Here is a 13,658-nt window from a genome sequence, read left to right as displayed (position 1 = left end):
AGAATAATAGACAATAATATCACAACGAGCAGTGACATTTTGTTGCATTCATTAACAGAGTATTGAATCTTTGAAGATTCTTTACATATACAAGAAATTTGAATATATTTTGAATCATGTTTTTAATTGAAAATATATCAGACAAAAACAAATGTACATAAAATCACCAATCTCTGCTGTAAGGCAGAACACAACCCTGCTTCCCAATTTTAAGAGGTGTTTTAATAATGGTGCATGCTAAGCTGCATTTCCTGGCTCACAATGTACACAATGTACACGACAATGTAAACACAAAGGACTGTTAAAGATCACCTCAACTGATGCCAGCTGAGTCTGAGGCTACACTTGGAGTGCAATGCTAAATCAGCTGAGTACTCTTAAACCCCATTTTAATCACAGCAGACAAATATTTCCCATTAAGTCTTTATTTGTGGTGGCAACATCATGCAGAAGCTCTGGTAAGAAATGAAAAAGGAAACTTGGAATGATCTGTATGAACATTAAAATGGAAGCAGATGTGTCTTGAGAGTTATTGAGGACTAACTGTAACAGTGTTCATAGGATTGTGTGTCCAACAGACAGATTCATTCCCGAGGTTAAAATTATGCACAACAGGTGGACAATTCTACGGACTCTGTTTATTGGAAACCAGGAGGATAAAAAATAAATACATCTGCACCTAAAAGAAATATGAAATCTCTGTAGTGATACGTCACATACAGCACATTACCAGTGAATTTATTCATCTCAAATATTTAAAGGAACCACCTGAAATACGTGGGCTGGGCAATGATGTGTAATTACAGGTGATAAAGTATCTTTGTTGGGTAATGAATGGGGGTATACAAATGAAAAAAGCCATTTACAGTGATGAGAGTTCATTGGTGTCAGGTTACTGTTATTGTCTGGGTTCCTTTAAAAAAAAAACAAGAACATTAAATTATGGCATATACCTTAGATTTATATTCTACCAAAGGCTTGGGAAACTAGAGGAGATAGTCTTTACACATGGGAATGCATACTGCTCAAAAACAGAAGAGCAAAACATGGATGACTTGCCCACCAAAGTTATGAGGATTCAACAAATTCCTCCCCACCTTGACTCAGGAAAAACAATGCACATTTATTTCCATTGCAAATACTATTACAAACGCTCGAGTCAATAATATCCCACCACAAGAAGTCCGCTTCAGTATCATACAATGCCAAATCAAAGGCCATTTTATATCTTCACCTCTTATTCACCAATGTGTCGAATCTTCAGAGTACGCGTTTTTATGTAGAAAACTTTTCTTGTTTTTTTCTTCCTTTATACAGAGTAATAAAAAACAGTTAAGGCAAGATGCGTCAAACAGAAATCCAAAGGCCATGGACCAGCCTCTGCAGGTGATCTGATTCCACTGATTCTGGATCAGAGGAAGTTGCAGTCAGCAGCTCCCACTCGCTCTCTGTCTCAGGCATCTTACTCTGGCGGGAGGGGAAGAGGAGGAAGTGGTGGTGGAGGGGTGGGGGTGGGGGGTGTCAGAGGTGTCCACTAACACTCCACCTCCCCTCCGATCCCCCGCTTTGAGTCTGCCAAAATACTCCTCTTTGGCACTTAGGCTGGCAGACTCAGCTTCTTTCCTTTCAGTACTGAAATGAGACGGGACAGGTTCACGTTTAACACAACACATGACAGATGAACAGCATTTAGACATTCAGACTGCTGCACCTGAGAGCTCCATAAACCTTACTGCTTCATATCAGTGTTTGGTGTGTGTGGTTTTTACGTTAGGAACCAGCCTCCTCACAGGCTGTGTATGAGTGTATGTATGACTGTTTCGTCTTTTAGAGCCCTGAACAGGTCAAGTGTTGATGAAAACCTATAAACATCTGATCATTTTGTGTTGCAGAAATGCTTTGCTTTAACATCTCATGACACCTCAGTTTTGAACAGGCGCCCCCTGCTGGGGACCACCATGCTGGGATACTGAGATACTCAACACTGGTCCTGAGCTGGACATTTGTTTGTCAGTGGTTTCTGTCTCCAATCCTTCACAGTAAAAACTGATGTAAGTTGATTCTACTGAAGATTTACTTTAACCCTAACCAACTAACAGAGCAAAACACAATATCTTCACTGACAAAATTAAAAAAAACGCTGCAGTTCTCACCTTTTGTTACATACAAATAGAAGAAGTCACAGTAGAGGATGGTCTGCACCACTCCAGCGACGATGGCGATCATGTCAAAGAATCCCTCGAAGTAGAACCTCCATATCCAGTTGATGAGGTAGAGGGCTCTGTAGAGTCCCAGGAAGAACAGGTAGTGGGTGGTGATGGTCTCGGCCTCACCCGTCTTGCTGATCATGAAAAGCTGGGGCAGGATGGCCACAGACTCCAGGTAGATGGAGAACGTCCACAGGATCTGGGAAAAACAAAGAGTGTTTGAGACAAGAGAGCACTGGCATGTAGTTACTAAAACGACTCCAGTGACTCGACTGAATTCATATGTATTTGCATAGTTTTCCTGGTGGTGTTTTCCAAATGTGGCTGTGTGCAGGAATCCTGCTCAGACTGCAAACTAAAGAAAGTTACCCTAGGTTTTCTAACCACGTATAGCTCTTTTATTTATACAAAAATGCATCAAAAACATGCCATCAGGTCAGAGTGATACAAGTGATCTGAAAGGTCAAATTTACTGTCGTTATGATGCAAGTGTTTCCTGTGAGGAAACCAGAATAAACTGGTTGCAAAACTCAAATGATTTATCATCCAGAGACTAGTTTGCAAATAGTTACCTCAGTATTTAAACCTGCCAGATGTAATTCATGTGTAGCTAACTGACTAAAGTAGTTTGTTCATATTTGATCTGTTCAGAGTGAAGATTATAGAAGAGTTAACCTGTGACTGCTGTCGCATATGAATGAAGGTTAAATGCACCTTTAGAAACGTGTGTATCTCTGCTGTAGGAAAATGGTGTCAGAGTGTGTTTGTGCTGAGTTTCTGACCTCCAGGGGAGAGAAGTCGTGGTTAACCAGGAAAGCCAGGCCACCAACAGGGACAACCAGGAACTCCACCCTGAACGTGTCATGGTTCCCATCATAAGTCGCCTTGAACTTAACGTAGATCAGGTACACAGTGGCATATGCACATCCAATGTAGATGACCTGAGAGAAAAAAGGACAGCAAATCATAAAAAGGTGAACATCCACAGGTCTGACATGAATACATTCAAGCAGCAGCGACAACACACACACGACAAAATCTGCTGCATGCTGCAGAACAGCTTTAGCCTTTAGCAAATACAGGTGTGTCAGGTTGGTGCACTAGTTACGCCGTGGCACTGTGTGTTTAGCGGTTGGGAAAAAATGCTACAGGATATAAGAAATAGGAACCACGAGTGTTTCACCTTCATGGTGGTGTTGTAGAGAGAGATGAAGGAGGTGAGCAGGTCCAGATAACGAGTGGTGAACACCAAGGCAAACAGGACCTGACTCTTTCCAGAGATACCTGTAAGGAGACAGCAGAGGGCACTGAAACATTTTGACTTCCCAGAAATAGGCTTAATATATGCTAATGTTTCTGAGACTAACCTTCATTTGTTAAGCCAACATTTTATCTGGTATGTGATGGAACAGCAACATCACAACCTGATACAATACCTCACAGTTACTCTCAGTAAACCAGAGACACGTGTCTTTGCAGGAGGAAGAATATGTTTTATTTATTCGTTCATCCACCAACAGTTCACACAAACTAAGAAATACAGGAACTGGAGAGTTTAAATTGCAAGCTGAACTGTTTCCTTATCAGTCTGTTTCACTGGCATTTAGTTATCTTCAGGAGCATGTGATGTTCCAAAGTTTCACTGCAGCCCACTAATAAGCAGCTGTCAGCGTCTGCTCAGTGAAGTACTGTTCTTCATCGTCACCTGCTCTGTTTATCTGATGTGTTGGCAAGTGACAATATGTTTTCCACAGTCACACCCACTGAGACGAGGAGGAAATCACTACATTATTAATCCTGTTGGTTATAATACATCTGTGTTAGAGCTTTAACAGGAGGAACATCCAGAATTAACACCTACAGTCAAAACACACAACAGTTCACACACTGCAGCCTGAACACCACTGGCTTTCATGTAGAGGTATCTGTTTTAATCTCAGGCAAACAGAGCTAATGACATAACCCAGGTGACTGACTGTTGCAGTGATACAGCCTTAACCTTTGACCACTGAGCGAACACGAGAGCGCAGCAAAGCTCAAAATGAAAACACAGCAAAGTGTAATCAGGATAATACAGCATGTAACGAACAGCTGTGGCTGGGTAAATACAAAAACCACCGACCCCTGTCTCAGCAACTGTCAACTGATGAGTGCTCTGCTGCCACGTCAGAGAGGTCACAATGGGCTAACGTAACGTGCAGGAATCACAGGGGGGCACAACGTGGAACTAACCCCCACCCCCCCACACCCCCTCCACACCAACAGCTGAAAATGACGAGGCCCAGCGTGTTTAGGTAAAATCATAAATGCGGTGGCCCTCCGGTCCCCTCGCCCCTAACGCTGGTGCGGGGCCCGCCGCACTGTCAGGGGCTAACTAGCTAACCAGCTGTTGCTAGCCAGATACTCCAACTACTTCCTCCAGACGAGAGCATTTCTCAGGCTTCAAACCGCATGTGGTCATGTTTGTAACAGCAACAGTGACAATTTTAGAAAAGACTGTCTATCTTTGATGACAGGGCACACCGGTGTTAGTAGCTAGCTAGCTAACGTTAGCCGACAACTGGCTAATAAGCTCCAACAGAGGAAGGTGCACAATACAGCCGCTTTCCGCCTGGTTAAACTGTACATTTACATGTCAGGACATATAAAGTGCAAGACACGGGGTCATGCAAACAGCTAGTAAAGGTATGTGACGACTCACCGGCACAAGACCTGGTTTTCCATATTTTTAGCAGCAGGATGATGATGGCTGCTAGGTGGGACAGATCGCCGGTTAGCCTGAAAATGTTCATGTTTGTTGGTAGCTCCAGCAGAAGCAAACCGATAAAAGACTCTGTAGGGAGCTTCAGTTCGTCTCCGGCTGCAGTTAGTTGAAGACCTGACAGCGCTGAATGACACTGTGACACCAGAACAGACCGATTCTGGCTTCAGAAGATGAGGAAAATGGCGAGTAAAGCGCGACGTGGCTCGGGGACGTGGCCAAGACAGCGGCATCCAATGCAAGACGAGCAAACGCTGGTGCGCTCAGCCAATCAGAAGAGAGAGCTGCCTCATTTGCATAATTTATGCTATACGAATGCAACCTCCAAGCTCCGTGGGTAAAATAGTAAATCCGAGTTTCATTTTTCAGGTCTCAGTTGGCTGCCATGTACAAGGAAATGCACCAGTAAATAGTACTAGTAAATACTCAGCTATGTGGGGAAAATATTCCACGCAGTTTAACTTAAACTAAAATAAATATAAGTTATTTTTTTCATTACAGAAGTGTAGCGAAGTGTACTGTGTGAGCAAAAACTCACACAGTACACATCATTGTGTTTTGACAGTTTCCAGGTGGGCTGAGCTCCACATCACATCAGTAAGTCAAAGGTCTAAGAAAAACTTTCTCTCCCTGTGAAAAAGTGAAGTGGATGAAAGTGACGACACATCACATTCAATCAGTGACATGAGCCAAAAACAGAAATACAGAAAATAATTGATAGTTTTTATTCTGGAGTCCATATGACAGTCTTTCAATACAAATAGTGCATTAATTGTGGCACATTTTGAGTAGTCTGGTGTGCACAACACTGATTTAAAGCGAGACCATGTAACTTTTGAAAGAATTAACACTGTCTTTCTCTTAGAAATAAAAAGTTCATAAGCATAAAACACACCCATGGTCAATTCAGTACACTCAGTGGTTTTGCTGCTACAGCCTTAATCAGTCTGGTATGACCAGGTGGCTAATGTTAGCTAATGCTAGCAAACTTTAGCTAGATGCTGCTGTGTAACTGACATTACTGAGTCAGTTTTGTGACTTTATGGCTTTTTTTCTACTTGTGCTACAATTACACTGTTTCATCATAAAAGCTGGTCTAATGAGTACTTTTCATATCAGCAATAGGTCAACTGACTGTGTTTAATGTCACCTGTGGCGACAGTAACCGTTATTTAACATGAGTCACACAGGCTCACTTTAAGAAGGCCTCATTTCACCTTTGTTTTCACTAATAGCAAGTAAAAAAAAAGTAATATTTAAACACAAGGAGTCTGATTCAGATTTGTTCTTCAAGTGTGTGCTTACACTGGTCCTTTGCTTTAGACACAGAAATAATCAAAGTACAAATTTAACATGATTCAACTATGATTCTTAGAGAATGATGACACAGTGACAGTAAACACTTCTCACAAACAACAGACTTCATAGAACAAACAGCTATAACATAATGATATGTTTTAGAAGATGTGATCTTCAATGGCATTTCAATAGAGGCAAACTGCCATTCACTTATTTTTTGCTCAAAAGGTATCACTGTCACACAAGATGGCTGGTAAATGTGGGAGCTACAGTACCTGAGCTTCACACCTGACTCACTGTTTCTAAACAAGTCAGAAATACTGTGTTTTCTGAATGAAGCTGATGAAAATTGCAGTTCAGGGCTTCAGCCCCACAGCGTGGGATTCACTGAGCAGACTCTTCAGAGGCCTTAAGAACAAAAACTGCATCATCAAGAACATAGTAATCGTTATACATGTCCCCCTCGCAGAGGTATGGCAACCGGGTCACGGCCTCCACCTCAAACCCCACCCTCCGGAAAACCTCATTGGACAGGTTGGTTACTTGCTCCTCCCACGTCTTTCCTTTTATTTTTAGGTGTTCTTTGGGACGTTGCCATTGTCCTCCTGTGAGAAAAAAACACACACAGTGATGAAACAGGCTGAATTCTATCAGTATTTATAAGCGTGACGCACTGAATCCCAACTGACCGACTTCCACGTATGGCTGGAAGGGAAGAACAGCAGCCAGGATGAGTCTCCCTGTGTTGGGAACCAGCGACTTCTTGATGTCCCGCAGGAGATGTAGAGGATCGTTGCAACGATCCAGCAGGTTCAGACAGCTGATCACGTCATAGTGGAAACCAGTCTGCTGCCACTCGTCTATACCCAGCACTCTGAGCATGACAGCACGACACAGACAGAGAGGAAGGTGTATGTTTTCAGGACGGGGCTCAGTCCAACTTTTAGGGTTAAAAAGTTGCTGCTCTGAGTTTCTCTTTTTAAAAGAAATGCTGCTCTGCTAAATTAGTCAATGAAACTCAACTCTTCTTACACAGATGTTTCAAATTAAAAGCCTTCCAACAGCTCAGAGGAGATAATCCCTGCTGTTCCAGGTAAGCTTTTAATTTGAAATACCTACAGGAAATGCTGAATATAATCAACAATTAACAGCAAAGTAGAAGCACCTGGATTTAATTAGTGAGTGAAAACCATCTCTCTGTTAGACGGAGGCTGAGAGCAGTAGAGCTGGGAGTGTAATACATCTGTTCATTAAGTATGGGGACAAAACTCAGAGCAGCAAAGTCGTGAGTACAATATCACTCTGTTGTTGGGCTGATAGAATTAGTGCTGTGGAATGTCCTTTATCCTACACCGAGAAAGCACATAAACAAAGGTGTTTACAAAGTACAGCGTTGCTTTTCTGAGTCATATCTCTGAGAAAATCTGAGAACACTCAACACTGTTTTTATTCTCTAATGAATTAAATCTCTAATACTTTGCAGGACTTATTCCATCCAGATTTGAATGTGTGCCTGGAGCACCAAGCCACCCAAACAAAATCAAACAGAGAAGCTTACTCACTTGTAGTTCCTCCTCTGAAGATGCCACGTCATTGGTAATGAGACTTCAGTTGCATAGATCTCTTTGAAATGAGCTGCCCATCACCTCTGTGACACCTCCATCCCCGGCTCCGAGGTCCAGGAGTCTCTCTGCCCTCCACTCCGGCCCGATCTGGAGCAGCCGCTGGAACTGCTCCGCAGAAAACACGAACATAGAGCCTCGGCCCAGAAACCTGAGACAGAAAACACATGACATGAAGGAACACTCCTGATGAACCAGGGGCAGAGATGTGTCTGCACTACTGACCCATTGATGGAGGTGCGTGAGACCACAGGGCTGAGGACTGTTGATACGAAAGAATGGTAGAGCTGGGTGAACAACCAGCCGGACTTCTCCACACTCCGCTTGAGGAAAGCCTTGGTACCTGAGTCCAGGTGGCTCTGGACAAACAGGGGCCGCACTGATTCTCCCAGCAGGTCGGGACAGCACCGGTACCACTGAGAGAAAAAGGAAAAACAAACATGACAGTTGAAATTTAAAAGAGAGAGTGAATTGTAGAAACTTTTCTAAAGGGAGACTTGGACAGGAGTTACTAAACACTAAGTACTCTCATGGTTTAAATGACGATCAAACCTTTCCTGCAGACTGCCAACAAATAGTTATAATTAAATGTCAGCTTATTATATTACCCAGTGAGGCAAATCAGCACAGTGGATATCTGATAATCAATATGAACTTATTTCAAACATATTAATATCAGTTTATTAAGTAAAAAGAAACTGTGATACAGAAAAGACAGATAATTCCAGGATAAGCACCAGTATGGACACTCTCACACCAACTTCCATTGGAAATATTGACAAGTCTAATCTGTAAAGCTTGGTTATTGGAAAAACACACACACATCTTAGTCTAGTCTTCACAGAGGCATGAAATATAGTTAGTCTCTCAAAACGGGTACAAAGTGTGTGACCCTGCAAAGTTCATCTACCTGATATTTAATCATTCATACCTCTTGTGTCTCAGACGCGGCAGCCTCGCTCTCGCTCACCATGTTCACAAACAGTGAACGGACAAGCGGACTACGGACGTATTTCCCGGTCCACATCCTTCTGATGGAAAGCAGAAAGGCGACGTAGCCCAGCACCCAGGCAACAAAAATCAGTGTCCTCAGCTGTAGATGACACATAATGGACAACAACTCTGAGCAGAAAAGGCTGACAGGCAGCGGCTGCAGTCGTGAGGAGGCGAACAGACTGGCCAGAGAGATGTGGTTAATATTAGATGATAAAGGAGGTAATGGCAGCCAATTGTAAAGTGACACGCCGGGACATGTCTCCAGTTCCAAGACAACAAACAAACAAACCTGAGGGTGCGGTGGATTTAAGAAAACCAGCCGCTATTTACTCGCCATCTTAGTCCCTTGAATCCATTGTCTGATTATTTGTTACAAGGATCCAGACAGTCTTTCACCTGTGTGGAATCTGCCCATTATATCAACAGAAACTCAGATCCGCATATTCCGCACTTCCTGAGTTACCGCTAAATGTGTCCCCCGGGAAACAAGAGAAATACCTCCCCGCTGTTCGATTCCAACCGCAAACTCAGCATTTATTTCTGTTCTGAGTGTTTTAAAGAAGAAGTCGTGGCTGTGGTGAAGCCGAAATATGCATCATATCTCTGAGAAGAAAGGTACCAGTCATGTTCCGCCTGAAATAATTCGTTTCGCTTTTAATCGCCGTGGCCTCGTTCCATAACATCTAAAATATCCTGATGAATTTACGTTGCGTTTGTAATGTTTGTCGTTTTCTCTCCGTACTGTCACATATTCAACAAAAGACTGAACACCCGAAAGTATCTTTGCTCCATATGTGTCCTCAGGCTAAGTACGTGTGTTGAATACGGCTGTTTGCTTTGTTTAGACTGGACAGTCAAACGGTTACGTTACCCTGCGTCCATCAATTAACCGATTGACACACCGAACTCCGTTCATAATTCATCAAATTAAGGCGTAGTTCCTTATAGACGTCGATATATGGCTCCTGAAATAATACGCAAGGTCTGTCTGATTTGATTATGGAATTCGGCTTGGTTACCATGCGATGAAAATCACTTGTTACAATAAAAAGTTGCGAATACTTTGCTGAGGGCTGCAACGAGCAGTATAACGCAATTTCTATCTAATTAATATAAAGTGCTATGGGAATATAATATCTGCCGAATTTAACAGACGAAATGCTTGAGTAAATTATGCTCTACAAATGGGACATCAACCTTTTAAATCGTATTTGCATAACATTAGAGAGCGGCTGGTCTATTCTCCTGCTTGTCTATTTGTCATGGCTCATTTTTCCTGTATCAACAAATGATTATCTTCTCTATTACCGGCATCTTTAATTGTTAAACAACTCAGATCACTGCTCTGTCATTATCTAGACCCTCCTCTGCCCCTGTCCTGTCTCCGCCTCCTGGTCCCGCCTCTTCGGCTGCTCTCTGCAGCGGTCTGGGAAACTGTGCAGCAGAGAGCTGTGGCTGATTATGGGCTGCTGGATGACTTCGTTACAGCCATCACTGAAACTGTCCCAGAGCTGCTTAATCGCAGACAGAGGTGTTTGCTGAGCCTTGGCCTTCGGGCCCAGGTATTATATGAGGAAGGAATATTAAATATTGAGCCATTGAGTTACTCCTTGCAACATTTACTCAGTATTTTATGTAAGACTGAAGCTTTACAACTTGTATTTTTTCTTGGTTTTAGTTGATCCTGGAGCTGTGTCGCACAGAGCAGACGATAGACCGACCATTCAGCCACACCTGGATATAATCACTTCACTATGGAACACAGAGGTACATTCCTGTGTATTTCATCCTCTGTATGGTAACAGTCATTACATGGAAACTAGAGCTAACAGCTGTTATATCACATCCCAGATAAGCGATAAAGACGATGGATCTTCTGCATCAAACCTCCCTGGTCTTATTCACACCCTTATTGAAGACCACGAGGAGAGGCAGCACTTCTTCCGGGTCAGTGTTTCAGGATTTGTGTTTTCATGATCATTTCTGATGGTAACTGTTGAACAGTGTCCTTCATGTCGCTTGTTCAATTTCAGGATGTTTTCCCAGTGAGATTTGGAGCCAGGTATTGTGACGATATACAGATGCTCGTGGAGATACTCCTCCTGCAGCTTGACAAGCTGCTTAGTGTACCAGATCTTAAACAGGTAAATGACACTGTTGTTTTAGGGGGAGTTATTCATTGGAGCTTCTCATCTCCCTCTCTGAAAGAGAAGAAGTAAACCTTTTCCCAGAATGTTTAAGAGTTTCGTTGATGTACCTTTCTCTTGAGCAGGTTGCCTGGATGATCAGCGACGTGCCTTCAGTGCTGTCAGAATGTATGGAGTCTTTCTGTCCATCTCAGGAACTTAAATGTCTTCTGGAATATCAAAAAGGTCTCAGTCAACTAAATGAGAATGGTAAGAATGCAGTACAGTCTGGATGGAAATTTGCATTCATTGCAACAGTATTATATACCAGTCACCATCTGTTTCAATTTTTCAGATAATCCAACAGTTGGTGCCAACATTTGTTCAGCTCTCTGTCTGCCACCTATGTCAACAGCTCTAACAGAAGAAGAGGAGAGAGTATTAGATGCAAATGTCTTAAGTGATTACATGGATGCATTCAATAAGGAACTAACAGGAGAGACTGTCACGTTGAGAAAACACGTAGGAAATGCAAAGACGGAGAGTGACGAACCGAAAATGAGAGCGACTGAAACCAGCAGTGTGAAGAATCAGTCTGTATTCAACAGGGATCAAAGACTAGACGATGAGATTTCATACAGTGTTGAGTCTTTGGAGGGGGATAAGATGGGTTTAGACACTTGTGTTGGTTATAATGTTGAAATTCTTGCAGAGGAATCTGTTAGCACAGAGAACAAGCCCTCTGTTGGAGACTCGGTGATGGATGTTAGAGAGGACGAGCATGTTCAGGTATTAGTCAGAACCACAGATCACAGTATTTACAAAGTCTTGAGCCCCAGTGAGACCAACAGTTGCACAAAAGAAGAGAGCGAGGAGGTCAATACCAGCACAGTAACTGATGACGATATATCTAATGTGATTCTATCACCTGTGCTGTATGCACCTGTTGTGATCGAACCCCCAAGAGCAGTCAACCAGTGCCAAAGTCTAAAGATGAAAAACATTTCAGCAGCATCCAAAAATGAGCTGACCAAAAAGAGCCCACAGGTTCTGTCAACCAGCAAGACTTGTCCCACATGTGGTAAGACTTACAGTCGTGCGTCAGATATGAGACGGCATCAGAGAACTCATACGGGGGAGCGACCTTTCCAGTGTTTGCAGTGTAAGAAACTATTTCAGTTCCCGTTTGACCTGAAGAGACATGAGTTGAATGTGTGCCGAATCACTGCGCCAAAGCCTCAGAACCTCTCAGATAAAAACAGTCAAGACCCAAAGCAGGGGGAAGTTTGTGGCCAAGTTGGAAGTCAACCTACAGACGGTAGGATTGAAAAGGAATGTCTGGTAAATCAGAAAGAAGAGGAGTCTCCCTCTGGTGAGGGAGTACAAAATGCCACAAGCGAAACATTCAGTGCCAAAGTCCAGTCAGGGGATGTAAAGGAGCAGAGCCACAGACCTCATCAGGTCAGTCACAGGGGCAAGAACTCCAAGGGTTTCAAGTCCAAAAAGACAAATAAAGACAAACCTGCTGAACCGTCACTGCACTGTGTGGAATGCAACAGGTCATTCCCAGATACAGCAAGACTTGAAACCCATAATCTGAGACACAAACCTCGTCCTTGTACCAAGTGTGGTGAGATTTTCAAAGGCTTCATAGACCTTAACCAGCATTACGTTGAAGTGCATGATTTCAGAGGACCTTTTCCATGCTCTATGTGTGAACGAACTTATACTGATCTCCGAGGTCTGATCAGGCACGAGAGGTTCCACACAGGGAATCTTCCCTTCAAGTGTCCCAAGTGTCCGAAAGCATTCAGTTTACGCATCTGCTCTGACGCTACATGATCGGACTCATACTAAAGAGGCTCCATTCCTCTGCTGGGATTGCGGGAAAGGCTGCAAGTCCAACGCTGCCCTGAGAATCCACAGGCTGTGTTGCCACAGCAGCGCAGAGGAAAAACGCTTCTGCTGCGAGCACTGCGGAAAGGCTTACGCTCTTAAAAGAAGCTTAGGACCTCCACGTGGCAAAACTCCACACAGGCGTGCGCTACCCATGCTCCCACTGTGGTAACCTGTTCCGAAGTGTGAGCTCGCTGACAAGACACGATCTGACCCACACAGAGGAAAGGCCGTACTCATGCAGTGAGTGCAGCAAGAGTTTCAGGTCAGCTTCAGAGCTGAAAATACACACTCGCTATCACACCGGAGAAAGGCCTTTCACATGTCAGCAATGTGGCAAGGGCTTTGTTCAGTCTTATTACCTCACTGCACATATGAGGATGCATACGGGGGAAAAGCCCTATAAATGTCCAACTTGTGCCAAATGTTTCAAAAGCGCAGGGATTTTGAAGAGACACCAGATGACCCATACAGGAGAGAAACCCTATAAATGTTCTGTCTGTGAAACAGCCTTCAGTCGACCGGAACTTGTGAAAGCTCATGTAAAGAAATGTCATTAAATTTTATGCACTTTGATTTTATTTGTCTGTTTTTTCGGTTTTCTTTGGTAAGTATCACAAATCTATCACGAGTGAAAAAAGAACTTTGAAAATAAGCTGTCAATTTAGTCTTATCAATATTGTTTGATGTTTATGGGATGTTAAACACATTCAAGAGGCACCAATGCATTACTGTCACTTAATTACTAGTG

General features: G+C 43.1%; 3 protein-coding genes across 4 annotated transcripts; 1 reads left to right on the top strand and 2 right to left on the bottom strand.

Moving 5' to 3' along the window:
• Window positions 1–409: 409 nt before the first annotated feature.
• On the bottom strand, window positions 410–5,180 carry kdelr2b (KDEL endoplasmic reticulum protein retention receptor 2b). The gene is made up of 5 exons (XM_018679553.2): window positions 4,909–5,180; window positions 3,391–3,491; window positions 2,990–3,148; window positions 2,154–2,406; window positions 410–1,632 (listed from the first exon to the last, which is right to left on the bottom strand). The coding sequence occupies exons 1-5, from the start codon at window positions 4,997–4,999 to the stop codon at window positions 1,598–1,600; spliced, it is 639 nt and encodes a 212-aa protein (XP_018535069.1). The 5' UTR covers window positions 5,000–5,180; the 3' UTR covers window positions 410–1,597.
• A 490-nt stretch (window positions 5,181–5,670) lies between these two features.
• On the bottom strand, window positions 5,671–9,341 carry mettl9 (methyltransferase like 9). Its single transcript, XM_018679548.2, is given in 7 exon segments — window positions 5,671–6,872; window positions 6,957–7,141; window positions 7,830–7,906; window positions 7,908–8,040; window positions 8,115–8,305; window positions 8,821–8,982; window positions 9,175–9,341. Coding segments are annotated over 6 exon segments (903 nt in total). The 5' UTR covers window positions 8,917–8,982; window positions 9,175–9,341; the 3' UTR covers window positions 5,671–6,651.
• A 19-nt stretch (window positions 9,342–9,360) lies between these two features.
• On the top strand, window positions 9,361–13,483 carry LOC108885273 (zinc finger protein ZFP2). 2 transcript variants are annotated; one of them, XM_018679543.2, is made up of 7 exons: window positions 9,361–9,500; window positions 10,245–10,416; window positions 10,564–10,652; window positions 10,737–10,832; window positions 10,919–11,029; window positions 11,158–11,281; window positions 11,367–13,483. In XM_018679543.2, the coding sequence occupies exons 2-7, from the start codon at window positions 10,347–10,349 to the stop codon at window positions 12,851–12,853; spliced, it is 1,977 nt and encodes a 658-aa protein (XP_018535059.1). In that variant the 5' UTR covers window positions 9,361–9,500; window positions 10,245–10,346; the 3' UTR covers window positions 12,854–13,483. The 2 variants fall into 2 exon arrangements, with proteins under 2 accessions (XP_018535059.1, XP_050922233.1); XM_051066276.1 differs by lacking the exon at window positions 9,361–9,500 and having other exon boundaries at window positions 10,276–10,447.
• Window positions 13,484–13,658: the final 175 nt, after the last annotated feature.

Source organism: Lates calcarifer, linkage group LG23 (assembly GCF_001640805.2).
Source record: "Lates calcarifer isolate ASB-BC8 linkage group LG23, TLL_Latcal_v3, whole genome shotgun sequence".
NCBI lineage: Eukaryota > Metazoa > Chordata > Actinopteri > Centropomidae > Lates > Lates calcarifer.
The sequence above is the reverse complement of the archived record's forward strand: the minus strand, read 5'-3'. Positions and strand labels throughout refer to the sequence as shown.